The following is a 25075-nucleotide window of genomic DNA, read 5'->3' on the forward strand; positions in this document are numbered from 1 at the left end:
GTGGGAGTGTGTTTCATGTCTATACCAGAAGTTTACCTGCCTTAAGTCTGGCAGTCACTGCCCAATAGGATTTCTGGCACCCAGCATCTGAACTGATCGCTAAAGGGTCAGGGGGAGTAACAGTCAGAGCAAAGAGTCAGACAGAAAGCAGTGACCTGCACAGGCAATGAAGCCCAATGTCATGAAAGACAGCAACTTCATTGGTTTGGACACATGCAGAGGATGAATGGAGGGGACCTAGTGAAGATATCAGGGGAGGAAAGGGAGGTAGGACAGAGACCCCAAGGAAAGCTGAGCAAGTGTTGGGGTGGATTTCATCAAAGAAGATGGTAAACAGCTGGACCTTAGTGCCACTTCAGACAGATGTAGATGGCTGATACTTTCATGATAACTCAACCCTGGTTGATGGGATAAGGGGATGAAGCAACAGCAGCTATATCATTGAATACTTCAGTGGATGTTAAGTCAGTCATATGCTATCAGGGTTGGTGTCACATCCCTTCCAGACCAGGGACAATGGAGAGTCCATAACATGAATACTTCACATTCAAACGAGAGCACCTTAAAACAATGTGATGGCTGAAGTCTAGGAGATCCAGTTGGACATGACTTGTCTAAAGGGAGTTGGGAGACAAGCAGTAGAATTTCCCTAGCGGGACAACAAAGAGACTGAGGTGTTGGTACAGCCTTTTACAAATACAGAGAGACCCAAAGAGACAAAGAGGAACAAAGAGACTGGCTTTAGGAGGAAGAGGGGACCTGTTGACTGTCAGACCAGCCAAAGCTGAAGAAAACGGACTGCAGAGGTCAGAGAGACTCTGTGATTTGAAGGAGAAGTCATGAACTGGAGGTTAATGGTCCAACAGAGGAGACCTCCTTGGATCCTGAAAGGACACTGACTCACATCCCAAAGAAATCTCAAGAGTGGTGAGGAAATAAGACACGGATTCATGTGGAAGTGCGTCTTATTTTCCTAAATCTATGTATCTTTTGTGCTGTCTAAAGAAAAAAGTCATTGTGTTAGAAATCTTTCTGTGATCCCTGTGTCTATTTGCACTTGTCCCTGAAGAGGTAAACTGCCTGCAAGGTTGGAGCTCTGGGAAAGGTGTGCTTAAGCTACTCAGGGAGCTGGCATTAGTCTCAAGACCTAAGCAGTTGGCTGCAAAGTCCCAGCTCTCAGAAATGAGTGCTAAATGCAGGATCTGTACTCTGAGCGTCTACCTAGAGACCCAAAGCCAGAGGCATTGCCTGGATTCTGCTTGGACTCAGCAAGCCAGAAGTACACAGGTCCAGTGCTGGCATCCAAAAACAGCAAGCTGTGAGTGTCCAGCAAGGGGAACTTGACCATGGCTATGACACCTCACAACAGGATAAATAAGTATTACCTGCATCTTGGGAAACTGAGGCACAGAGACTTGCCTAAGATCACAAAGTAAGGTTGTGACGGAACTGGATGTAGAATTCAAGGATGAAATCTTGGCCCTATTGAACTCCATGGCAAAAGTTCCACTGACTTCAATGGAGGCAGGATTTTACCTCAGCTGTTTTTTATTCACAGTACTATCCTCAGATCATTAGCCTCTGACATTTCCTATGTTATTATAATATTGAGAGTTTCAGTTCTTTTATACCATTCACACACTTTTTTCCTGTCTACTGCCTTCTATATGATATTTTTAAGAAGGGAACTGAGGACTAGCTATGTGTAATTATATTAGTCTGAGTCCAAGTGTTCAATAGTTTCAGTCACCAATTATTAGTAAAGATCTGTTCAAGTTTACACTATGTGGCTGTCTCATGATGTGCCCTACAAAAGTCTGAGCTTGAATGCTTCTCTGTTCAGTCATTTTGCTCATCTATGTTCTCCATTGCCATTGGCGACCTCTTTAAGGTCTTTCCTTCAGAAGATTTAAGTTGTTTCTTTAAAATGAGGAGAATTAACACACTTGGGATGTAGGACACTCCACGTAATATCGCTGGCAGTCCCAGGTAGTACCATCTGGAATAAAAGGTGTGATTCATTAAAAACACGTCCGCTTGCAGCATTAGAGCATAGCTCTTTGTTCTTGTCACTGCAAAACCTCACCACTCTGAAAGTATGCTAATGGCTTGAGCTGTGATTCTTTTGGATCTCAATGTACACTGGATCAGTACATGGATGAGGTAATGCTTATGTTAGGGGTTGGCAACCTTTCAGAAGTAGTGTGCTGAGTCTTCATTTATTCACTCTAATTCACTCTTGCCAGTAATACATTTTAATGTTTTTAGAAGGTCTTTTTCTATAAGTCTACAATATATAACTAAACTATTGTTGTATGTAAAGTAAATAAGTAAAAGTAAAGTAGAATGTTTAAGAAGCTTTATTTAAAATTAAATTAAAATGCAGATGTCCCCGGCCCGGTGGCCAGAACCCAGGCAGTGTGAGTGCCACTGAAAATCAGCTCAAGTGCCGCCTTCGGCACCCGTGCCATAGGTTGCCTACCCCTGGCTTAGGTTATTTAGGAGGTGGCATTCTTACTTCTGAGCCTATATTTAACCAATATTCTAACAGAGGTCTAGTGGATAGTGGCCTGCTGAATGAGGCCATTTTTTCAATGAGATATAAATGAGGAGCTGAATACGTGTGTGTAGAGAGGCGGTGGGATACCCCCACAGCCCCGCTGAGGGAAGGACCTCCCCTAACATCAACATGGGCGGGGTCATTGGGTCCGGTGCCCGCCCCTCAGAGGTCACGGCACAGACCCGGAAGTATAAAAGCTCACCGGCAGAGCTCAGTTGGGAACCAGCCGCCGGAGAGGCCAGACCTCTGCGACCAAGCTCCCTCTGGGGACACAGCAGAAGGCCACGGCCAGCCTGAGGTCGCACCGGGCTGGCCGAGCCTACCCCTCGCACGTTACCCAGAGGAGGACTGGCCGAGCCTACCCCCCGCTCGTTACCCTGAGGAAGATGGCCAAGACTACCCCTCTCCAGCTACCCCAAGGAGGAGCCGAGCCTGCCTCTTGCCAGCTACCCCGAGGAGGAGCCTAGCCTACCATCCACTACTTACCCAGAGGAACCGATGCTGTTCAAGACAGTCGGTGACACTACCATGACTCAGGTACCCTATGAGGGGGAGTGTGGAAGTAGCCCGGGGGCAGCCAACCCGTCTGACTGCAGCACTGCCTGAACCTATGTCAATGTGTTGCGGCCAGGATCCCCACTGACAGCAGCGAGTGTTTGCCGCTGCTAGGGCCCTGGGCTGGGACGCAGTGGAGTGGGAGGGCCTACGGCTCCCCTGCCACCCACTCCTTGGGTGGCAGACTCCCACTTCTCCCTGGCCTGGAGAGGCTAGGACCTCCTATTGTGGCACTACTGACTCAGCCCCTGCCTAAGGGCCTGAGTCTCTGACTATTTGCTTGCTGCTCCGCCCTGACCTAGGGCTGGGGCTGCTATTGAACTGCTGACTCAGTCCCCGCTTAAAGGCCTGAGCCTCTGACTGTTTGCTGGCTGCCCCGCCCTGACCTAGGGCCTGAGCCGCCATTTGACTATTGACTCAGCCCCTACTCCAAGGGCCTGAGCCCCTAACCGAGTGTGCGTTATTCCCCACAACTGCAGAGCCATCGGCCGGTGAACTAGAGCGAGACATTGGGATACCACACAGCCCCACTGAGGGACAAACCATGGCCAAGCCGCACCACAGTGTGGTCTTTAAAGATCTCACAACATTTCTTCTAGGACTACAGAGGGCGATAGCCATGGTATCCTAGACAAATTCCAACTTGGAAAAACTACATTCTCTCTACCTGAACTGCTCCTGTGATTCCATTTGGAGACAGTGTCCTTTACTTCCTATTCAAAGATGTTATACAATGCTGCTGTCAGCTGTTAAACAGCTTCCACTTTTCCCAACAGCAGCAGCTGCATTTCAGAGGTAGAAGCCCCGTGGGGTAAGGCCTGTCTTTTTGTTAGGTGTTTGTACAGTGCCTAACACAATGGAATCCTAGTCCATCACTAGGGCCTATTTGCGCTATGGTAATACAAATAAATAAACATACAAACACAATAATAAAATAATAATAATAATTAATAATACTTGCACCACAATAAAGCATTTTAGGATTCTTTGTGATGAAAGGGGTTATATCCGGGCATGATGCAATAACAAGAAACTTTGTTCTGAAGCTGTTATGGAAACAGAATACTTGGCAAAGGTAATCTTAACAGGGACCTAGGTTGATAATGAAGAATATGTTTATGGCCAAATCTATAATCCAGTTTTGTAGTTTGTCAACTAGAGGAAGCAATAGAACAGATACTCTAGTGATGAACACAGTATAGATATAGATAGGTGTGCAAAAGAAACTGTACCTGTATGTGACAATGTCATACATCCTACATGCTCCTTCACCACCACAACTCAGAGTTCCCCATTTCAAACATGTTGAGTCTATCAAAGCTCCAAAATAAATGGGAGACGGAATTCCAGCTAGAAGGGAGAGAAAGGTATGACTGGGAGGATAATTAAGACATTTTTCAATGTTTTTGTAAGCAGCACACTTTTCTGCTGATTAAAGGAATATAGGATCATCACTGTTCCTTCCCCTTCCTACATCAGCCCCCTTCTCTATAGTTCCTACAAGCTTCTCTTTCCTTAGCCTGCTTCTCTTATTCCCATCTAAGTAGTTTCTTCCTTGATGCCTGTTTAGCACTTTATACACACTGCAGTTTAAGAACATACATAGTGTAGTTGCCATTCAGAGTCAACATTTGCCCACACTCATCAAACAGAAATATTTAAGATACTTTGGGCGAGATGTTCTCTTCCAGCTGAACTATACTCAGTGAACATTTGGCAGGAGGAAAATGGCACAAGGTGGCTTTAAGATGGAGGCTGGTCAAGTCCCTGGCATAAATTAGCCCAGACTGAAAGTTGCTCTAATTTGCACCCAGATGCCTCTGGCTCTAAAGCAAAGCTCACGTTTGCCTGGCCATGCCTCCTGTACCAGCAGTTCAGAGACCTTTTTTTCAGATAAGTGGAGATGCATATTGTGAATACAACCTCTGCATTTGTCCTTGTTTGCACTCACAGCATGGTTTAAAACATTTCTTACCAAATACTCTTGAAGCAAGTGTATGGATACCCACACCAAATGACTTTTCTTCAGGCTTTAGAGACCTAAGCGAGAATTGCATTGTATATTGATCAACATTGGCAATATAAATGTGAAACAAAGTTGCCATTGGTTTGTCAGTCGAATTCTATATCAATATAACTACCTTGGCCATTAATTACAGGGTCTATTATCTTGATTAAGTGGCTCTCATGAAAGAGGAGGTCTTTTCGAGATCCTTGACCAAGACTTTTGAACAACCAGAGGAAAGGCTGCCCTCACATTACCATCCACTGTTTTGCAATGAGCCCATCACAAGATGGGACCAGACTTTGGGAGTTAAATCAGAGCTGTGTTTATATGCATGCTGAGCAGATGTAATCAGTAAATTCATAGTATTATGCACTTTGCTAAGGAGTCTCAGTAAACTGACTCAATGAGCTCCCATTAATCTGGGCAAAACCAAAATCACCTTCCAAAGTTGAAAAGACTTATCCTGAAATAGAAGCCCTAACAATCAGCATAAGAAGACAGAGAACCTCCACCAACTCACAGGGACTCATGACCTCAGTATAAAATTTCTAGTAGGGTGCTTACAGTATGCGTGTTCTACTGTACCTTATTAAAACCATATAGCCAGGCATGGCTCCTAAGGAATAAATGAAGCTGCAGACTATGGATAATATTAAAAAGTACTGAAGCATCATGTCACAGTTTGCTTCTTTGTCACACTGACCCAGAACCGCAGAGACATTTCCAGATGAAAATCCAGAAGCTGCAACACAGGTGCAATTTTCAAATACCTGTCAAAAGATGGTTTTAATCATTTAGGCCCAGACTACAATACCCTTACACTGAGTAGTATCTTACACCATGTGAGGTGCCAATGAAGTCAATTCACAGAGCAAGAGAATAACGAACATGAGTAAAGCATCAAAATCTGTCCCTCTGTGTGATCTCGTAGTTATTTAAAATGTTTTTATTGGTTCTCAGACTTTCTAAACTCTTCTTTGGTCTGTTTTTTATTTTGTTGTATTGCAGTTTTCATTCTCTGTCATGTTCCACCTAGCATACAAGAATTTATAACTAAATCCTTATGGAAAATTCTTACCGTATTAAGATGATAACCTCTCCACAGGGTTTTTGTTTGTATGTTAGCCATCCTGTTAGACATCATTATAGCCCTGCTTTAGAACTGTATTATTGTTGTGAGATTTCTAGTGCTTCCCAGTGTTTAAAAAGGTGGAGAGGAGAACGGGGTGCAAGGGTCAAAGACCTGTCACCCCTCCCCCATTTAAAATTGGTTGATGAGGGGGACACTTTAAGCACTATCTTACCAAAGCTGCTGCTTCCAGATTATGATAGATCCCCAACTTTTTAGGCCATTTTAAATACTGGCACTTCCAGGTTTTAGACAAGTAGAAAATACCACAGGCATAACTTCTTGAATGCATTTTGGTATTTCCATTTCTATCTATTCCATAAAAGAGAAGAGGCTTGTTCAATCTTCTGTTTTCTGTAAACTTAATTGAACTTTTTCAAGCTTCAAATTTTCAGATTCAGTTTGAATTTGGGGCAAAGGGTCAGGCCAGTCACTATTGTATCCAAACCTCTTTGCCCATCTCTAATTATCACTCTATAAAGTCCTAGTCAAAATGTATATATCCACTGCACCATGCTATCTAGATTTCATAATTTGAGCTGTTATGCCTTACTGTATGTTTTCTTGTTCCATCTGAAGCTCTACAACCAGCAAGACAAGGTGAAACATACGTTATTCCATTCTCCCCACAAACAGGATCCCACACTTTAATTGAGCAATCACAATCCCTGTTGCAGTCAGCAAGTAGGGTTATTTCCATGTATGAGACCTGTTCTATTCTGAAATATATTTAAAAGGTGAACAAACAATTCAAGAGTTAAAAAAAAAAACATCATTACCACCACCTAAAACAACCCACCAATAGAAGCTTCTTATCATTGACTACATAAACCTTCTCAGTAGGTCAGGAGCTTTTCCAGGACTTAGCCCTGCACTTCTTACATAAAACATTCATTGATCAGACCCTTAGGGTTTAGTATTTCTTCTGTGTAATTTTTTTCATTCAAGACATTGTACAGTCCACAGAGATATACTATGACTGCTGTACAACATGACTTTCATAGCCTGCGGTGCTTATATCGTCTACGTGTGTGTGTGTGTGTGTGTGTGTAAGTATAGGTTTGTATACACACAGGCACACACCTACAGATTAGTGGCAACCTTCAAATCAAGAAACTGCAGATAAAACATTCCATGTTATCAACATGAAAATAATATTTAAATAACAAGCTCCTGTAGGTCCCTCTATGTTATTGCGATTGCATATGTAAATGGTCAGCCAGACATATAACTGGCCACTTACATCAGCAAATATCTGACTTGAATGTACAATTGTATTAGTCACACGTGCAAGTGGGACAAGCAATTGTATGTGCATTTTTGTTTATGTATTGTTGCATGGAAGCTTTAGAAAACTAGAGGCAAACAGGCTATTTTAAATGTTCAGAACACATGAACACAGTTCACAGCACTACAGCACTTTCACCTCCTCCACTACATCTTCCAAGGAGAGTACTCAGTGGACTTAACCCACCATGTTAACTAACTTCTCAACACTATGGTTTTAGATAAAGGATGGGAGGATGGGCAGAGGAGGGAGAGAGAAACTCACTGCCTTTGCCTTCTTGGACATTGATGGTTTGGATAAATTAGAACCTGAATCTGAAATGTTCCTGGTTTTGTTTTTGCAAAACCAAACTGTGGACTCCTTGGCCCATTTCTAACTAAAAAAATGTTTTATTACAAGGGGATGATGGATCAGTTCAGTATTGTGATTTAAAGAACATACCCTTCATAGGAGACCGTTAGACCAGCAACTGGAGAATTTTCACAAACCATGAAATAAGCAGCAAAGTAGATTAGGTATTGAGTTAAAGAGATCCAAAAGGCTATGTTGGCAGCATGAATGGTACTTATCTTGAATTTCTTCATTAGAAAGCCTCCAAGAAAATATCCAATGCATATAACTGGTAAGTTGTAAACAGCTATAAAGACACAAGCAAATAAAGCCTTTCTTGTTGTGCAAATATTTATCATATAAAGCCCTCAGCAGAATCACCAGCTGGTAGGCAAAAACAAGATATAATGGGAGTGTACCTATTAAAAAGATGGCCTGCGATGCAGATTTCCCATACTGTTGTTCCAAATATTTTGGCATGAAGGTTATCGTACCATTGAAAGCACTGAACTGCATCACAGTTATGCATATAAACAACATATAAACTGGGTTGTGAAACAGACTCCTGAGGAATGGGATGAAATCTGGAATGAAAGAATGTAACTCGTTATTTTGAAGCTTTACAAGATGACATTGCTTATTGTGGCTGAGGAAGGAGGGAAGCAGAGGTGGCCCTAAATTGGATCCAGTTCAAACCTGGGTTTGGTCAGAGCCACAGACCTATTGTAACTAATACCATCTGGAATGGTCCCCTGGAGGGTCTTTTGTTAGCCCAGGATGTCCCTCTCCTACCTCAACACACTCCAATCCCAATGCAAGGAACGGTCTGTAAAGCACAATTGAGTGCTTATCTTTTTTTTCCTCTCTCTTTTTTTTTTCATGATGTATTTGTATAAGCCCTTCTGGTTGCTAATAAACCATTTGGGTAGCATTAACTCATTCCGGGTTTGGTTTCCTGCCCTCATCTTTTAAACAAAAACCTTCACCTGCTCTCTTCTTGTTTGAGTCTTCCCCTTCTCTCCATTTCCAATACAGGATCTTTTATTGTCCTCATTCCTTTCATGCAGGCATTCTTGGTTCCGTGCATTTTTCTTTCATGGTGGAATTCATATACATTTCATTTTTAATTATGACTTCTTTAAGCATACCCCATATACATTAAATACACATGGATATTAATGCTTCTTCCCACTGCACCATGCTAACTAGATCTCATCATTCTTTCAGATTTTGCATTCCTGAAAGGCTCCACTGCTAGTCTCATAATGGTTACCTACGATCTAACCACTGGCTTCTCCACCATACTTCTAAGGACTTGATCCTGAGTTCTCATTCAGTCAAACCTCCTATTGATACTAGTGGGACTGGGTTTCTTTGGGAGTTATGCTTGCGAATCAGAACCCAAACCATTAAAAAAAATCCTCTGTTTAATTTTTTGCACTAGCTAGTGTGCTGATCTACTGTCAAGAAACTTTGCAAAACAAACTCAAACTTTTAGAACACAATGACCACAATTTATCGAAAATGGGCACTGCTTTTCATTGAAATGTGTCCTTCAAGGGAGGGAGGACTAGTATCTTGGTAAATGAGGGCTAATATATCAGTCCCACAATATTGTTTAGTTTATAATAAAAAAATCAAATGGCTCTAATGGCTGAAATGCTATCAGCAGGCTGCCTAGTTTGTAGATGCCACATGGTCTAGGATCAAAACATTCTGAGGAAGGCAGGGCTGCCCAGAGGATTCTGGGGGTCTGGGGTCTTCGGCGGTAATTCGGTGGCAGGGGTGGGTCTTTCCATTCCGGGACCTGCCGCCGAAGTGCCCCGAAGACCCGTGGCGGGGGCCCCCTGCTGCCGAATTACCGCTGAAGAGGGACTCGCCACCGAAGTGCAGCCGGGTCTTTGGTGGTAATTCGGCAGCAGGGGGCCCCTGCCGCGGGTCTTTGGGACACTTCGGTGGAGGGTCCCGGAACGGAAGGGCCCCCCCGCTGCTGAATTACCACTGAAGACCCGGCTGCACTTAGGCAGTGGGTCCCGCTTTGGTGGTAATTCTGAAGCGGGGGTCCTTCTGCCCTGGAGCGGACGGATCCCTCGCCGGCAAAGACAGGGAGCGGAAGAAGCACCAGGGGTCCAGAACCCACGAGAGTTTTCCGGGGCCCCCGGAGCGAGTGAAGGACCCCGCTCCAGGGGCCCCAAAACACACTCTTGGGGACCTGGGGCAAATTGCCCCTCTTACCCCCTCTCTGGGCGGCCCTGGGGGAAGGGATGGGAGTGTTAAGCTGAACTACACAAAGTGGATTTTTCACTTGAAACCAAGACACTTTTTAATTAGGGATTTTTAGGGTCAGTGGAACTTACACATAAATATAATAAAAAGTGCTGCTCCTATGAATGATAATAGAAAGAAAAGCGCTCTCAAATAACACTATAGGACTAGAAATTCTGAGCTACGGAATGGGCACCTTTCTTTGTCAAAAGATTACTTCATGGAAAGAAAACTGGCTGTTGATTTTTGGACTACATGAATAAAGAGAAATGACCTTGTATTTAAGAGTGAAGATTTAATATAGGTTTTCAAAAGTAACTAATGATTTTGGGTACATTGAATGTGAAGTGGCACCCATCTTGAGACACCTTCAAGGGATAAGATTTTCAGAGGGCATGTGCTCTGCCCTTTCTAAAAATTAGGGCCTGTTAAAATATCTCTGCTGGGACATCCACTACCACTGGCCGCTTCTGACAATCTTCTCCTATATTGAATTTAATTTATTTATGTTCCTAAAGGGCCAATATGAAGAGGTGGAAGACACACAGAAATTAAAAGAAAAAACCAGTTATAGCACATATAGAAAACCTGGAAATTTGCAAATATAAAGCTTGTTATCTCTATCTGTGCAAAAGGAAAAAAAATTGCTAAATCTTTCTGGATAAAATCCACCTGTTTTGAGAGGTCTTTGAACCACTTAAGTGCCTTGTAGGTCCTGTTTTGAGGATTTAATTGGGACTTAAGTAGCGCGCAGGCCTTGTGCTGGTTCTCTGCCTGAGGAAGTGGGGAGGATTTCACCCTCTAAGACTTGCAACTTCCTATGATTTTTTCAGTTTCATTGTCTAAACTTTGCCAGTTTTCAGTAGTCTTACCCAGCTCTAGTTATAACTAGTGGTTGGCTGGAAGCAAAACTCCAGATCCAAATACCCCTGAAATTTAGGACAAGTGGGGAGGTGAACTGGATCTCAAATTCACAGTAGGTGTTTATCTCTATAAGGGGCCAATCCAAAATCCCAGATCCAACACTCTTATACTTCGGAGAGTTTAAAATCACAGTGTGAATGGTGCAGCTTGGTATCATCTTTAATTATAAAACACAGAGTCCAGTCATATAGAGAAAAGAAAGACTTACCTAGCATGGCGCTGGTTTTAATGTGTTCTACCATATAATGACACTAGTACATTCAGGAGATAGTTAGCTTAACTTACCTTTAGTGATCTCACGCATTTTCAATCTGGCACCGCTCTCTTGTAGCAGTGATGTATTTCTCATACTTAATAACTCAGTCTCATTTGCTAATCCCTCCTTCGGAAGGGATTTGGGCAGAAAACAAAAAGGTATTCCAGCGAGCAGACTTACTGATCCACAAATCAGAATGCCCAGCCACCATGCGCCAACCCAACGGGCATCAGTAAGTGTTATAGTCACCTCTTCTAAAAATAAATGGACACGCATCTGATTAACTCTGAGTTAGCTTTCCCTATGGTCATTGGTTGTGCTGGTTACTTCTCATATTTAAGATAAAATAAAACTGTTTGTTTGAAAGATTCAAATTATCTCTTTGAATGAGGCTTGTGGAGGTTACCAGTATCTCTCTCTTATGCAAAGAATTTATCTATCAAATCTGGGTGTTTTATATTGAATACATTTTTCTTCACTGTTAAACTATCTCAGATTACAAAATAATTTAGCAAATTATATGTTTGACAGATTCTTTCACTCATGTTTGAATTCAGGTGATTTTGTTGAACTGAACAACATATGATATCCCATCAGAAAACTATTTCTAGCAAACTGGCATAAAACCACAAGGGCAGTTGATGCTGAGATATACGCAAATCATCCTTGTTGATTAATACATACAGATTTTATTTATATATATTAGTTCATTACCTATATCTGTGAATCCCAGATCCACATACAGCTGTGCACAATATGATCCCAACATGAAACCAAGAAAAGGACCTATCACAGTTGCTACCTGTAGGCACCCTAAAATTGGGGAAAGGGGAAAAATACACAAAATTAGAAACCATCGAGAGTTACTTTGATGGAAAATAATTTTGCTTTTAGCCTAGTTCAATTGATTGGGCACATAGGAAGGGAGTGTTGTCTAGTGGTTAATGCAGTGGACTTTGAGTCAGAACTCCTGGGTCCTCTTCCCAGTTCTGTCGCTGACTTGCTTCTACTCTACTCCACGTTAAGGCCTCAGCTGTAGTATTGTGCCCAGTTCTGGGTGCCACATTTCAGGAAAGATGTGAACAAATTGGAGAAAGTCCAGAGAAAAGCAACAATAATGATGAAAGATCTAGAAAACCTGACATACAAGGAAAGATTGAAAAAACTGGGTTGGTTTACTCTGGAGAAGAAATGACTGAAGGGAAATATTTTTAAATACATAAAAGGTATGAAGAAAGTGAGAAATTCTTCTCATTAACCTCTAAGGAAAGGATGAGAAGTAATGGGTTTAAATTGCAGCAAGGAAGGTTTAGATTCGACATTAGGAAAAACTTCCTAACTGTCAGGGTAGTTAAGCACTGGAACAAATTTCCTAGGGAAGTTGTGGAGTCTCCATCATTGGAGGTTATTAAGAACACATCAGACAAGCACCTGTCAGAAGAGGTCTAGTTATTGCTTAGTCCTGTCTGGTGTGCAGGGGACTGGACCTAGATGATTTATTGAGGTCCCGGACAGTCCTACTCTTCTATGATTCTATGGGCACCCTAGCATATTTTGTTCTCTGGTTGACTCTTAGTATCAGGTCTGCTTACTTATAAATCTGAACTTCACTTGCTGTCCCTGTTCATCAATATTTTTTCATGGGCCTGAGTCTTTCCATTGATTTTAATGGGCTTTGGATCAAGCCCTCTGGTTTTTGTTTAGTCAAATATACCAACCAAGTAACTTTTTCACTAGAATATTTACAGAAAGTGAATGCTAAGGGGCACAAGGGTAAATCCCTGAACCCAGGCAGAGTTCCATTGATTTAAGTGGGGCTCCACCTACGTTCAGGGGTCTGCCCAGTTGATTCTCAATACAGGATCCCAGCCTACATGGATGCAAATACAATCAATGAACATTCAAATTCATTTAAACATTTGAACAAATAGTTGAATGACATTTTCTGGAGTGTGCACCCACCTCTAACTATAGGTAAATAAATAAATAAATAATGGTGCACTATTTACCGTGAAAAGCCAAAAAGGGTGGGTGGGGAGGATTTTATTTTTTTAAGCCAGCACACACAACATGACACAAGACTGAGCACTAGAAGATATACCTATGTAAAAAGGTGAATTTTCTGCTTTGGAAAAATCCTCCACATATGAAATGACTAACGGCATGATGGGAGTTTCACCAATGCCCCGTATTATGTTTCCTACCAACACAAACACCCACATCAAGGACCCAGACTTTTGTTCGCACTCTGTGAATAAAACAAGAAACCTGTATTAGTGGTGTCATAAACAGATAAGAAAAACTAATAGCACAGAAGTACTTTATATCTCTTTGACTGTAAAGGGTTAACAAGTTCAGTAAGCCTGGCTGTCACCTGACCAGAGGACCAATCAGAGGACAGAATACTTTAAATCTTGAGGGAGGGAAGTTTTTGTGCTGTGCTGTTAGTGTTTGGTTGTTGTTCACTCTGGGGGTTCAGAGGGATCAGACGTGCAACCAGGTTTCTCTCCAATCTCTCCAATACAGGATCTTATAAGTTCAGACTAGTGAGTACTAGGTAGATAAAGCGAGTTAGGCTTATGGTTGTTTTCTTTATTTGCAAATGTGTATTGGTTGGAAGAAGTTCAAATGTGTATTTGGCTGAAAGGAGTTCAGATTGGTATTTTGCTGAGAAGATTTTAATTTGTATTTGTATACTTAGGCTGGGAGGGTGTTCCCAGTGTCTATAGCTGAAAGACCCTGTACCTATTCCATTTTTTTTAAATTTACAAAGATAATTTTTACTGTTTTTTCTTTCTTTAATTAAAAGCTTTTCTTGTTTAAGAACCTGATTGTTTTTTTATTCTGGTGAGACCCCAGGGGACTGGGTCTGGATTCACCAGGGAATTCGTGGGGAGAAAGGAGGGAAGGGGGAGAGAGAGGCTGATTTCTCTCTGTGCCAGGATTACTTTCTCTCTCAGGAAGAGTCTGGGAGGGGGAAAAAGAAGGAGGGAGGAAGGTGAATTGTCCTCTCTGTTTAAAGGTTCAAGGAGTTTTGAATCACAGTGATCTTCCAGGGTAACCCAGGGAGGGGAAGTTTGGGAGAGGCAACGGTAGGAGAAAGGGTTTTCTTTCCTTGTGTTAAGATCCAGAGGGTCTGGGTCTTGGGGGTCCCCGGGCAAGGTTTTTGGGGGACCAGAGTGTACCAGGCACTGGAATTCCTGGTTGGTGGCAGCGCTACAAGTTCTAAGCTGGTAATTGAGCTTAGAGGAATTCATGCTGGTACCCCATCTTTTGGATGCTAAGGTTCAGAGTGGGGAATTATGCCATGACAAGTGGTTTTAATGTCACCTGGAAATGAAATATTTCCTACAAAGACAAATGAATATGAAAAGCCATCTAACCACTTAGGGTTTGGTAGCGCCTTATAGGCCCAGCCCACAGAATGGGGCAATGAGGAGTCGTACACAGTAACCCAGTCAGAGAACTGGGAAAGAGTTTGCCTCAGAGGCATTATGCCTGCTGCTACGTCACTTTATGGAGTGCAGCTTACCCCCTTAAAACCGTCAGTCAGCATTTTGGCAACTGCCTAGGCCAGTTCTTTGCCTCCTGTCCACCCTACTGGGCCATTGTCACTTTGAGGTCAGTAGCAGACAATGGTGCCTGCATTCTTGTGAGCACAAGATTCTGCAATTCTGCCTGACCTTTAGGTGAAGGTCCTTGCACCATGTTTTCCTCCTCCAAAATTGCTGTTTACCTGCATAAAGGCCTGGCAGAATTTGACTTCTAGGTAATTCATGGAATAGATGTGTATCCTTAAAATGACAGACAAACGCTTTTGTGAACCAAAAGTGAGAGATGATTGAAAAACAGCATTTCTGTCCCAAGGAACATAATGATATTTCACCATTTGTTTCCATCCTAAATGAGTACAAAATAGCAAAACTTTTCCTAAAATAAAAAAAGTTGTAGAAAATTTCAGTGTGGAAATGGTGCATTATATTTTGACATTTTTGATCAAAAAGAAACATTTTGACAGTTCCAAACCAAAACAAAACTGGTTCTAGTTTCCTCTTTCCTGATTCTTTCCTATGGGTACTGCTATCTGGCTACACAACATCTCCCATGGTCTCTCCCTGTGGCTTGCTATGCTCACTGTTTTGGGTTGAACTCCCTGAAATGAAGCATTTTTTTCAATATTCCTGATTGAAAATTTGCTGAAGATTATCTTTTCCTGCAGAAAATTGATTTTAAAAAAATCTCATTTTCCAATATGAAAATGTTTCACTTGAAATTTTTCTACCAGCACTCCTGAAAGCTTTTTTTCATTTTGAGACCTGACTTAAGGTTCCCAAAACTTATGCCACCATTAGGGCTACCATGAGACTACAGGGCTGAGCTAGCCCAAACTTCAACAACCTTGTCAGGAGATTCAGTTTACAGTTGTATAAAACCAATATTTTGTGTTATCACTTAAACTGAAAACTCAGGCTGAAAGTTCATACAGAGCTATGTAAATCTAACAAAGGACTGGGAATCAGGGACTTCTGGGTTTTATTCCTTACTTGCATACTGAGTTGCTGTATAACCTAGGCAGACTGTTTAACTTCTCTGCATATCATATTCTACCTTCATAAAATGAGGCAAACAATTCTCTAAATCCTCAGATGAAAGGTGATATGTAACACAAAGTGTGGTTGTTATATAGCATGTAGAGGGGTGAAAACATTATTTAAGTAGCAGGCAATACTTTAATTTTTCTTTAAGTTCCAGAACAGTGATGCACAGCCATGAAAAGCTTGAAGGCCATGTTCTTCATTAAACTGAGCCATAAAGAACCACCTAATTATGACATCCTGTCTTCATATTGAAAAGTTTGCAAAATAATATTACATCACCATGATACACCTTTATCATAGACTGATGGAACACAATGGCCAAAATATAACAACTTAGTGGCAGAATGCTATATCATGAGTATTTCATCTGCAGTGCCATTTGATAACAATATCATTAATTGACATTAACACGGCACTGGCAAGGTACTTGCCTGTTTCAAGCAATAAAATAAGCTACAGACCCTAGTTTATACCACCTAGTTTCTCCCTCATCACACATACCATCTACTGAAAGGGAGTAGATCCTATTTCTCCTCTCTGCTCCTACTCCTCCTTTTCTCCGCTGCTTGATACAACAAGGTGGGATTCTTATATCTCTTACCCATTTTCCCAGCACTCGCAATGCTGCCTTGTGCGTGCGAGGTAGCCTGGAGAGTGTTTCCAAAATCTGTGTTCTGTTAGCTTTTCCCACACTCTGGCAATGAAAGGAGGCCCACCCATTCCTGTGAACACTGTAAGACCTGCAAGTAGAATCATGAATGTCTCTAGGGCCACAGACTATTACACTGCCCTAAAGAAAAAGACTAAGGTGAGGAAACTGCCTGAACTCTGCAGCTTTTATACCTAACCTTGAGGCCTTGAAAAAGCATTAATGAAACACATCCAATCTATTCAAATCATACAAAAGTAATTAAGCAAAAAAGGAGCAGTAGACATAGAAAGAGACTCACCTGCTGATTGTTTCTCCATATGTGTGGAGGACTGGCTTTGATTTATGAGACACATGGACATGCTTGATGAAGAATTCTCTAATGGTGAAAGGGCAGTTTCATACTGATACCTGTTTGAGCCAAAGTAAAATTAAGAGAGAATATATCAGATCCAGCTCATAAAGCTGTTCTCTTGTATTGAAGCTGTTTAGAAAAGGAATGAGCAAACATAATAAGAACCAAAACTGCATCAAAAGTTCATTGAATGTTCCATTCATTAACCAAAAGTCATCTCTGGAATAAAGAAACTGTCATACTGGATCAGATGTGTGGTCTATCCAGTCCAGTATTCAGTTTCTGACAGAATCCAGTATCAGATGTTTCAGATGAAAATGAAAGAAACCCCATAATAGAAACCTATATATTCTATATGTGCTTCAGCCAGAGAGCTGGGACTTGGAAAATCCATGCAGCAAAGAGTTGAATCAATCAAGGTCAGAGGAGATGAAGCCATGAAAAAGGATTTTGTAGAGGGGGATACAAGTCAGTGATGTACATGTGTGATATTACTTGAGGTCATTGTAGGTGTCATTACAAACATAGGAGATACAGGAGAAAGAGAGTTTAGGGCCAAGGAAATATAATAAGGTATACTAATAATACTACTATGTTATCCTAATATAATAGTAATAAAGAGCAATGCAACTTGGAGCTGCATATGCTGAGACATTACAGAGCAGGGAGGTAATCATCCATGGTGACAGGTGCCCATTTGGATCAGTAGACGAAACAAAATGGAAGAACATAGGTTGCCCCATAGGCGCCGACTCCATGGGTGCTCCAGTGCTCAGCACCCACCTGCCACAGCTGTTTGGTGGTGCCACTGATCAGCTGTTTGGTGGCTGGGGGGGGCGGAAAGCAGCGAACAGGCTTTGGGGGAGGGGTTGAAGGGGTCAGGAAGAGGCGGAGTGAGGGTGGATCCTCAGGAGAGGGGCAGAGTGGGGGTGCGAAGAGGCAGGGCAGGGCCTCGGGAGGGAGCAGGGTGGGGGAGGGGCCTTGGGGCAGAGCAAGGGTGGAGCAACCCCGAGAAAAAATAAAAGTCAGCACCTATGGGTTGCCCAGTAAAGATGTGAATCTCCCAACCATTAATCTGTGTTTAGGAGGTAGTTGTTAACTTCTGAAGCTCTTGAAAAAAAAAAAAGAAGAAAAGAAAAGAAAAAAAAGGACCAGATTCTGATACCCTGATTCATGCTGAGCGTACTTTACTCTACAAGTGGTCCTACTGAATAAAGTATTACTCAAGGGGAGTAAGGATACCACAATCTGGTCCACCATTAGCTAAATACTCACCGTTCCATGAGAAAGTGAGGTAGTGATATCACAAGACAGGCAAAAGACATAACTGTGCACCCCAAAGCAATTAGTCTTGGTCTATGAAATTTTGCACCAAAGTAACTCACAAATGCTATCACCAACAAGTTTCCTGCAGAAAGAAGAGCATGGTTCATTTTCACGTTTACATGCCAAGTTACCCTATCTGGGTGTTACTGTACTAGCAAGGGGATTGGCTAGATGATTAAATAAGATTTTTCCATCTATGACGTCTGTATTTTTTGCGTAAAGGGTTAGGCCAACTAGGAAATATTCTGATAATAGAATGTTAAATAAAATAGAAATCATAACTAAAGAGGAGAATATCAACTGAGGCTGTCAGAAGAAGAAAACAATCACCTGCATACTAAATTACTGCCGTCAGTGCAGTTTCAGAGAAATGTAAATTACAAGTTAATGGAGAAAACAGATGAATACAGAAATCCATGTGAATTAGAGCTGGGTGAAATTTATTCAGCAAATAAAAATTTGCCAAAAAATGCCTTTTTGAGGGCACTGGCAGTATTTTAAAATTTGGGTCTAATTGAGTTATTAATTTCAGCTGAAAAACAATTGAAAACAAACATTTTGAAATGTCAAAAGACTATCCTGGGTGGATTTGTATGTCCCTCACAGGTCCCTCCCTCCAAGGGCTCCATTCTGAGCTGCCTTATGGGACTGCTTGCAGAGTGGGCAGATAGGGGAGAGAAGTGGAAGGATCCTTGGCTCCATCCCCCACCACTGCATCGGCCAGCATCAATGAGCCGGCATTCCAGGAGAAATAATCTGTGCCAGTTATGGGGCTAATGCAGATTCCTTCCTCCCGAAGCAAGGGGTAGTCAGGACCTACACTGTAAAGCACACCCTTTTAGAGTCAAAGTCCAGTTCCTGGTCTGCTCCTGTAGCAGCTCAGCTACCTAGTGCCCTTTGCTCGAGGCTTGTGCCAAAGCCACACATGAGCCCTATGTTTGGCCTTAATCGATCTCACTGGGCTCAGTAATAGCAAAGCTGAGAACTTTTCGTACAATATCACAGGTCTGATCCTTTTCTTTTCTTTTTTTTAAGACTCTTTTTGGATCTCATTTTGTCCCCACACACCTAGAATCCCAGCTTTTAAAAGATCATATTGAATCCAGGTGCTGCAGAACACAAGCTGCCCTGAGTAATGGATGGCCCATAGCTACACTACCCAAGAAACAGACCAGGGAGGAAATTGTGACACTCAGACGGATTCCTCCTTGCTTTGGGGCAAAATAATCTGCTGTAAATCTATACCTGTTGTGGTGGCAGGGGTGGCTCTAGCTTTTTTGCCACCCCAAGCATGGCAGTCAGGCAGCCTTTGGCGGTGCGCCTGCGGGAGATCCCCGGTCCCGTGGATTCGGCGTATCTGCTGCCGAATTGCCGCTGAATCTGGGACTGACGGACCTCCCGCAGGCAAGTCACCGAAGGCTGCTTGACTGCCGCCCTCGCAGAGACCGGCAGGGCTCCCCCTGCGGCTTGCCGCACCCCAGGCACACACTTGGAGTGCTAGTGCCTGAAGCCACTGCTGTGTGGAGGCAGGGGTCTGTCTGTCCCCTCTCCCTGCTCTCTCACTCCCCACTTACTGTTATGGGAGATGGAGTATTGGCCCCAATGGGGGCTACGCTCCCCTAACCCTATGATCTATGAGGCAGGTAGCCAGAAACAGGAGTCAGGAGGGTGTCACAATTCCAGGGGACAATCTTGCTCTTAAGCATTAAAGTGTATATAGTTGTTTTCTGAAAAGTGACCAGAAAAATAGCATCTTCTTTCTCAATGGATCTGCTCCCTGTCTGTTCAGAGTCAAATCTCCAAACTTTAGTTACAAAAGTATGGTTTTACAGCTTTTTACTCCTTTGAGATCTGCCCACCTGTAAAACGAAGATAAAAATACTTATCCATGTAAAGAATTTTGAGATCTACTGATGAACAGTGCCGTACAAATGTTAAATAGTATCTTTGGTGTTAAACTGGACGTTCTATTGGCAAACTATAACAGTCAGGGGCTCTTTGGCAGCTCTTAAGCAGATCCAGGAGCTAGTCGAATCACAGTTTACATCTGCATTCCCTTTGTCACATAAATAGTCCGATTGATTTCAATGGGCCTAAATACACGAGTCACAGTTTATAGAATCTGGTCACAGACACATCTACAGGTCACACAACGGCTGCAAAACCAGACAAACTTATGAAAAAAGGGAAGAGCTGAAACAGCCCCTCACCCAAGCTGTGGAAAAATACTGTTTTGTCAAAGAATATTAAAATAAAGGATTACCAATTTCAAAGCTTCCATTAATAATGCCCACCAGAGAGGCTGGAATATTAAATCTTCTCTCTATCTGTGTGAGCATGCTATTCATGTAAGCCCCAGACATAGTTTTAGCTAGATATGCAAGTGATGATGCCAGCAGAAATATCTGGGAGAGGAAGAGAAGAATACATGCACAAATTAACAAAAGTATGGCTATTTAGTCATACTTCATAGCTACTTTTCCCAACAACGTTGTGTTTCCAGTGAAAGCTAATACTTAGTACTGGAGTTCTGAACTAAATACAAATTCAACTCCATACCCTTTATCTGCTGTACTTGTGCATAGTGTTTGACTTCAGCGGGACTACATGCGTGAATAAGGAGAGCAGGATTTTTATCTTCCAGCTATTCACATATATCAGTGTTATCATTGCTGTTCATCCTTCTGAACCCTCGGATCCCCGTTCTTCGCCAGACACTACTTAACATGGAGTTCTATAGCCAAGGATGTGTTTGAGGTTCATTTTTAGAAAATATAGGTGCTCAGTAATTTCCCCATTGAGCAGATGTCTGTTGCAAGAGCGCCATCTGTGGGACTGAATAACATATGCACCAAAGGAAAAAGAACCCCAACCAAGTTAGTGACCAGAAAGGCCTTTGGCTTTACTTGTGTGGGACATCAGTTACTCGCAGGAGCGGTCCCATTGGCTTTGAGAGGACTACTTGTGTGAGCATCTACTCTCCCAGGTGAGCAGGGTTCACAATCTGGCCCAACATTAGTAAATTTAAAATATTAATGGTAAATAATGAGATGTCCTTTTTTCAAGTATTATTTAGTACTTGACAAGAGATGATTTAAATACAAATGCACTCATTTGCTGAGTGATGCCTTTACATCTGGGGGTATTATTTAGTAAACATGAAATAAAAATGATAATATTTTTCAGTAACTTAACAATCATTTTTAAGCATAGGAAACGCCAGTAACAAACAACGATTGTGAAATATTAATACAAAATGAAGCCTCTAAGCTTCTTTTTTTAAAAAAAAACTGGCACAATTCAGTATATTCAAAACGAAATATTAGCTCATGGCAAGTATTTTTGACTCCATATCTGACATGTCACCTTTAGTGGTTTCCAGAAATGGGGTGTCTATAGCAGAATCCTTTAGCAGTTTCCAGAAATGGGGTGTCTATAGCAGAGGAAGAGAAATCCCCTCAGTCTCTCCTTCAGTTTGGAGGGGAGTTTTAACAAGGAGCTTTCAAGTGCGCCCTCCAGGACATCACAGAGCTTAAGGTGATGTACATTAAACAACATTTTAAAATAAACTATGTTTGAACTTTATGGTTAACTGTGAGCTTTAAAAATAATCAGTGCTTGTTACCTTTGTACCTACAATTCCATTGGTTTATAACTTTTAACCTAGAGGCAAGCAGCTATAACAACTGTTGTATAAGTAAATAAAGTAATTAAAAGATCACCTTAAGCTTGGAAATATAGCAGAATTTCTCAGTTGCAGCTGGTTTCTTAGTTTCTTTCATGTTGCTTTTTTAAGGTGGCTCTGGATGTTTGCTTGTGAAAATTTCTAATGAGGCTACTATCATATAAAAGAAAGTAAAGAAACCATAGTAAAGGAATACTTTCAAAAATACAACAGAATCCTTCTGAGATTCAATAATATCACTAAACTGGAGTAGTTTCCATTCAAAATAGTGAGCACAATTAAATACATAAATAAGAAATTAGGCCATTATGGAAATGAATTATAAACTTTTCTAATTTAGAAATTTTGAGACATGAAACTCAAAACTCGAAGGTGCTGACCACCTCTTATGGGATAATAACCACCAATGGTGATTAAAGGCACACAGGTGCCCTAGCAGGATCAGGCCCTTGGCTGATGGTCTCTGCGGCTCATTTGTGAAATGATCATGTGCATATTAGAGAAGGAAGATTGGCTACCAGCATAAAGCCATAATCTGTGTCCACGCATTCTGATATCTTGTCTCCAATAATAGCCAGTACAAGAGGCTTCGGAAGAAGGAGCAAAAACCTATTATGGACAATTATATACTAACCTGTTCATACAGGATGTTCCTTCCCAACAACCGTCAATGAGTGGTTAAGGTATACCTTGAAGCACGAAGGTTTCTATCCATCACGATATTTTTTATCCTATCTAATGTAGCTATGCATGTTCTTTTAGCCATATCAATGTCATCTAGTCTTATTCTGAATGCTGTTATGGCCCCAATCCAACTTCCACTTAAGTCAATGGAAGCTTTTCTATTCAGTTTAATGGAAGCTAGATTGGGACCTAATCTCTTGGTTTCAAGTTGTAGGAGGGGAAAAAAACAAAAAACTCTGGATTGGCCTAAAATATTGAACTGAACTGAACCAGAAACAGTTTTCCCATACACATTTTGGTAATTATTACACACTACTTGATTTGTTTGCTCAAAGATCCTCCTACCTTTACTTATTCTTCCTGGTATTTTAGTAGATCTAGTAGCTCTGCTAAACCAGCAGCTTCTTCAAATCTCATGCATTCTGGGACTTCTCCAAGATATGAGAGGAGAAAGGGCAAAACATTCTGGCGCACCACTGACCTGGAAAAGCCCCTGAGTGTTTGAGATTTAACTACAGCAGGAAGCCAGAGTGAAGCAGAGAAAATGCCTGAATTGAAGGAATTTACCTTTAATGATTGTTGTCAAAGATCGCCTTCCTCTGCAAGAGTCACGGGTCACTTGTAGGTTTATACTAGTGTAAATGGTGGATTCTCTGTAACTTGAAGTCTTGAAATCATGAACTTCAGTAACTCAGCCAGAGGTTAGGGGTCTATTACAGGAGTGGGTGGGTGCAGTTCCGTGGTCTGAAATGTGCACGAGGCCAGACTAGACAATCACAATGATCCCTTCTGGCCTTAAAGGGCTCCATTAACTCAAGTTATATAATACAGTTACCTGCTGGCTGTAAGGGAGGGAATGTGAACAATTTAAGAGTGAGCTAGAGCTCAGCCAGGCCCTAACTTATGTAAGGCCAGCAGCAGGGGGTGGGATAGAACCTGCATCCTCTGCAGCTTAGTGCATGAGCCTCTACTGCATGAGCTAAAAGCTATACGACTGTTAGCTAAGACTGTAGAGCACACTCATTAACCTCTTTCTAAATCAGGGGTGCGCAAACTATGGCCCACAAGCCACATCCAGACCATCAGACCATTTAATCTGATCCTCAGCTCCAGCCAGGGAGCAGGGTTGGGTACTTGCCCTACTCTGCATTGCTCCCAGGAAGCAGCCGTCATGACTCCTGTGTAGTACACGGAAGTGTGGCCAGGCGGCTCTGTGTGCTGCCCTGTCTGCGGGTGCCACCTTCACAGCTCCCATTGGCCATAGTTCCCTGCAGGGGTGGTGCCTGTGGATGGGGCACCCCTGAGCCCACCCTGCCCCAATCCCCTGCCACAACCTTGATTCCCCCTCCCATCCTTGATCCCAGCCCAGAGCCCCCTCTTGTACTCCAAGCCCCTCATCCCCAGTCACACCCTAGAGCCTGCACCCCCAGTCAGAGAACTCACACACACCCTGCGCCCCAACAGCTTGCTCCATCACTGATCCCCCTCCCACCCTCTGAACCCATTGGCTGGGACCAATGGGTTCAGAGGGTGGGAGGGGGATCAGTGATGGAGCAAGCTGTTGGGGTGCAGGGTGTGTGTAAGTTCTCTGACAGGGGATTGGCGCAGGGTGTGTGTGAGTTCTCTGGCAGGGGATTGGCGCAGGGTGTGTGTGAGTTCTCTGGCAGGGGATTGGGGCAGGGTGGGCTCAGGGGTGCCCCATCCACAGGCACCACCCCTGCAGGGAACTGTGGCCAATGGGAGCTGTTAAGGTGGCACCTGCAGACAGGGCAGCACACAGAGTGCCTGGCCACACTTCCGTGTACTACACAGGAGTCATGACGGCTGCTTCCTGGGAGCAATGCGGAGTGGGGCAAGTACCCAACCCCGCTCCCTGGCTGGAGCTGAGGATCAGCTTCTTCACCCCAAACCCCTCATTCCCAGCCCCACCCCAGAGCCCACACTCCCAGTCAGAGCCGCTCACATCCCTCCCCCAAATCCCAACCCCCTGCCCCAGCCCTGATCCCCCTCCCACCCTCTGAACCCCTTGGTCCCAGCCTGGAACCCCCTCCTGCACCCTAAACCCCTCATCCTCAGCCCTACCCCAGAGCGTTCACCTCCCCCCCCACACCGCAACCCAGAACCCCCTCCCGCATCCTGAACTCCTCATTTCTAGCCCCACCCCAGAGTCCGCATCTCCAGTCAGAGCCCGCACCCCCTCCCACATCCCTACCTCCAATTTCATGAGCATTCATGGCCTGCCATACAATTTCTATACCACAATGTGGCCCTCAGGCTAAAACGTTTGCCCACCCCTGCTCTAAGTGGTCTCAGTGCCACTAGATGGAATAAAACACCACACCCAGGAGGTGTGTGAGTTACACTTACACCAGGAATGGATGTGGATTTATCAGTTCATCTCTTTCATCTCTTCTACTCTGCCTTACAATGTATTCTGGCTTTCCCATCTCACAGAACCAGCTC

General features: G+C 42.9%; 1 protein-coding gene across 2 annotated transcripts; it reads right to left on the bottom strand.

Annotated features, from left to right (window-relative positions):
* Nucleotides 1–78: 78 nt before the first annotated feature.
* LOC127058574 (solute carrier organic anion transporter family member 1A2-like) lies at nucleotides 79–25075 on the bottom strand. Of its 2 annotated transcripts, XM_050968721.1 has the most exons (16): nucleotides 24980–25075; nucleotides 23180–23356; nucleotides 21966–22081; nucleotides 20507–20648; nucleotides 18193–18325; nucleotides 16864–16973; nucleotides 13417–13563; nucleotides 12030–12128; nucleotides 11345–11569; nucleotides 8290–8454; nucleotides 7982–8177; nucleotides 6806–6971; nucleotides 5709–5893; nucleotides 5091–5155; nucleotides 4348–4465; nucleotides 79–1999 (listed from the first exon to the last, which is right to left on the bottom strand). In XM_050968721.1, the coding sequence occupies exons 3-16, from the start codon at nucleotides 22023–22025 to the stop codon at nucleotides 1840–1842; spliced, it is 1971 nt and encodes a 656-aa protein (XP_050824678.1). In that variant the 5' UTR covers nucleotides 22026–22081; nucleotides 23180–23356; nucleotides 24980–25075; the 3' UTR covers nucleotides 79–1839. The 2 variants fall into 2 exon arrangements, with proteins under 2 accessions (XP_050824678.1, XP_050824688.1); XM_050968731.1 differs by lacking the exons at nucleotides 79–1999; nucleotides 4348–4465 and having other exon boundaries at nucleotides 5827–5893.

The sequence above is a fragment of the Gopherus flavomarginatus genome, chromosome 1, assembly GCF_025201925.1.
Source record: "Gopherus flavomarginatus isolate rGopFla2 chromosome 1, rGopFla2.mat.asm, whole genome shotgun sequence".
In the NCBI taxonomy this organism is placed as follows: domain Eukaryota; kingdom Metazoa; phylum Chordata; order Testudines; family Testudinidae; genus Gopherus; species Gopherus flavomarginatus.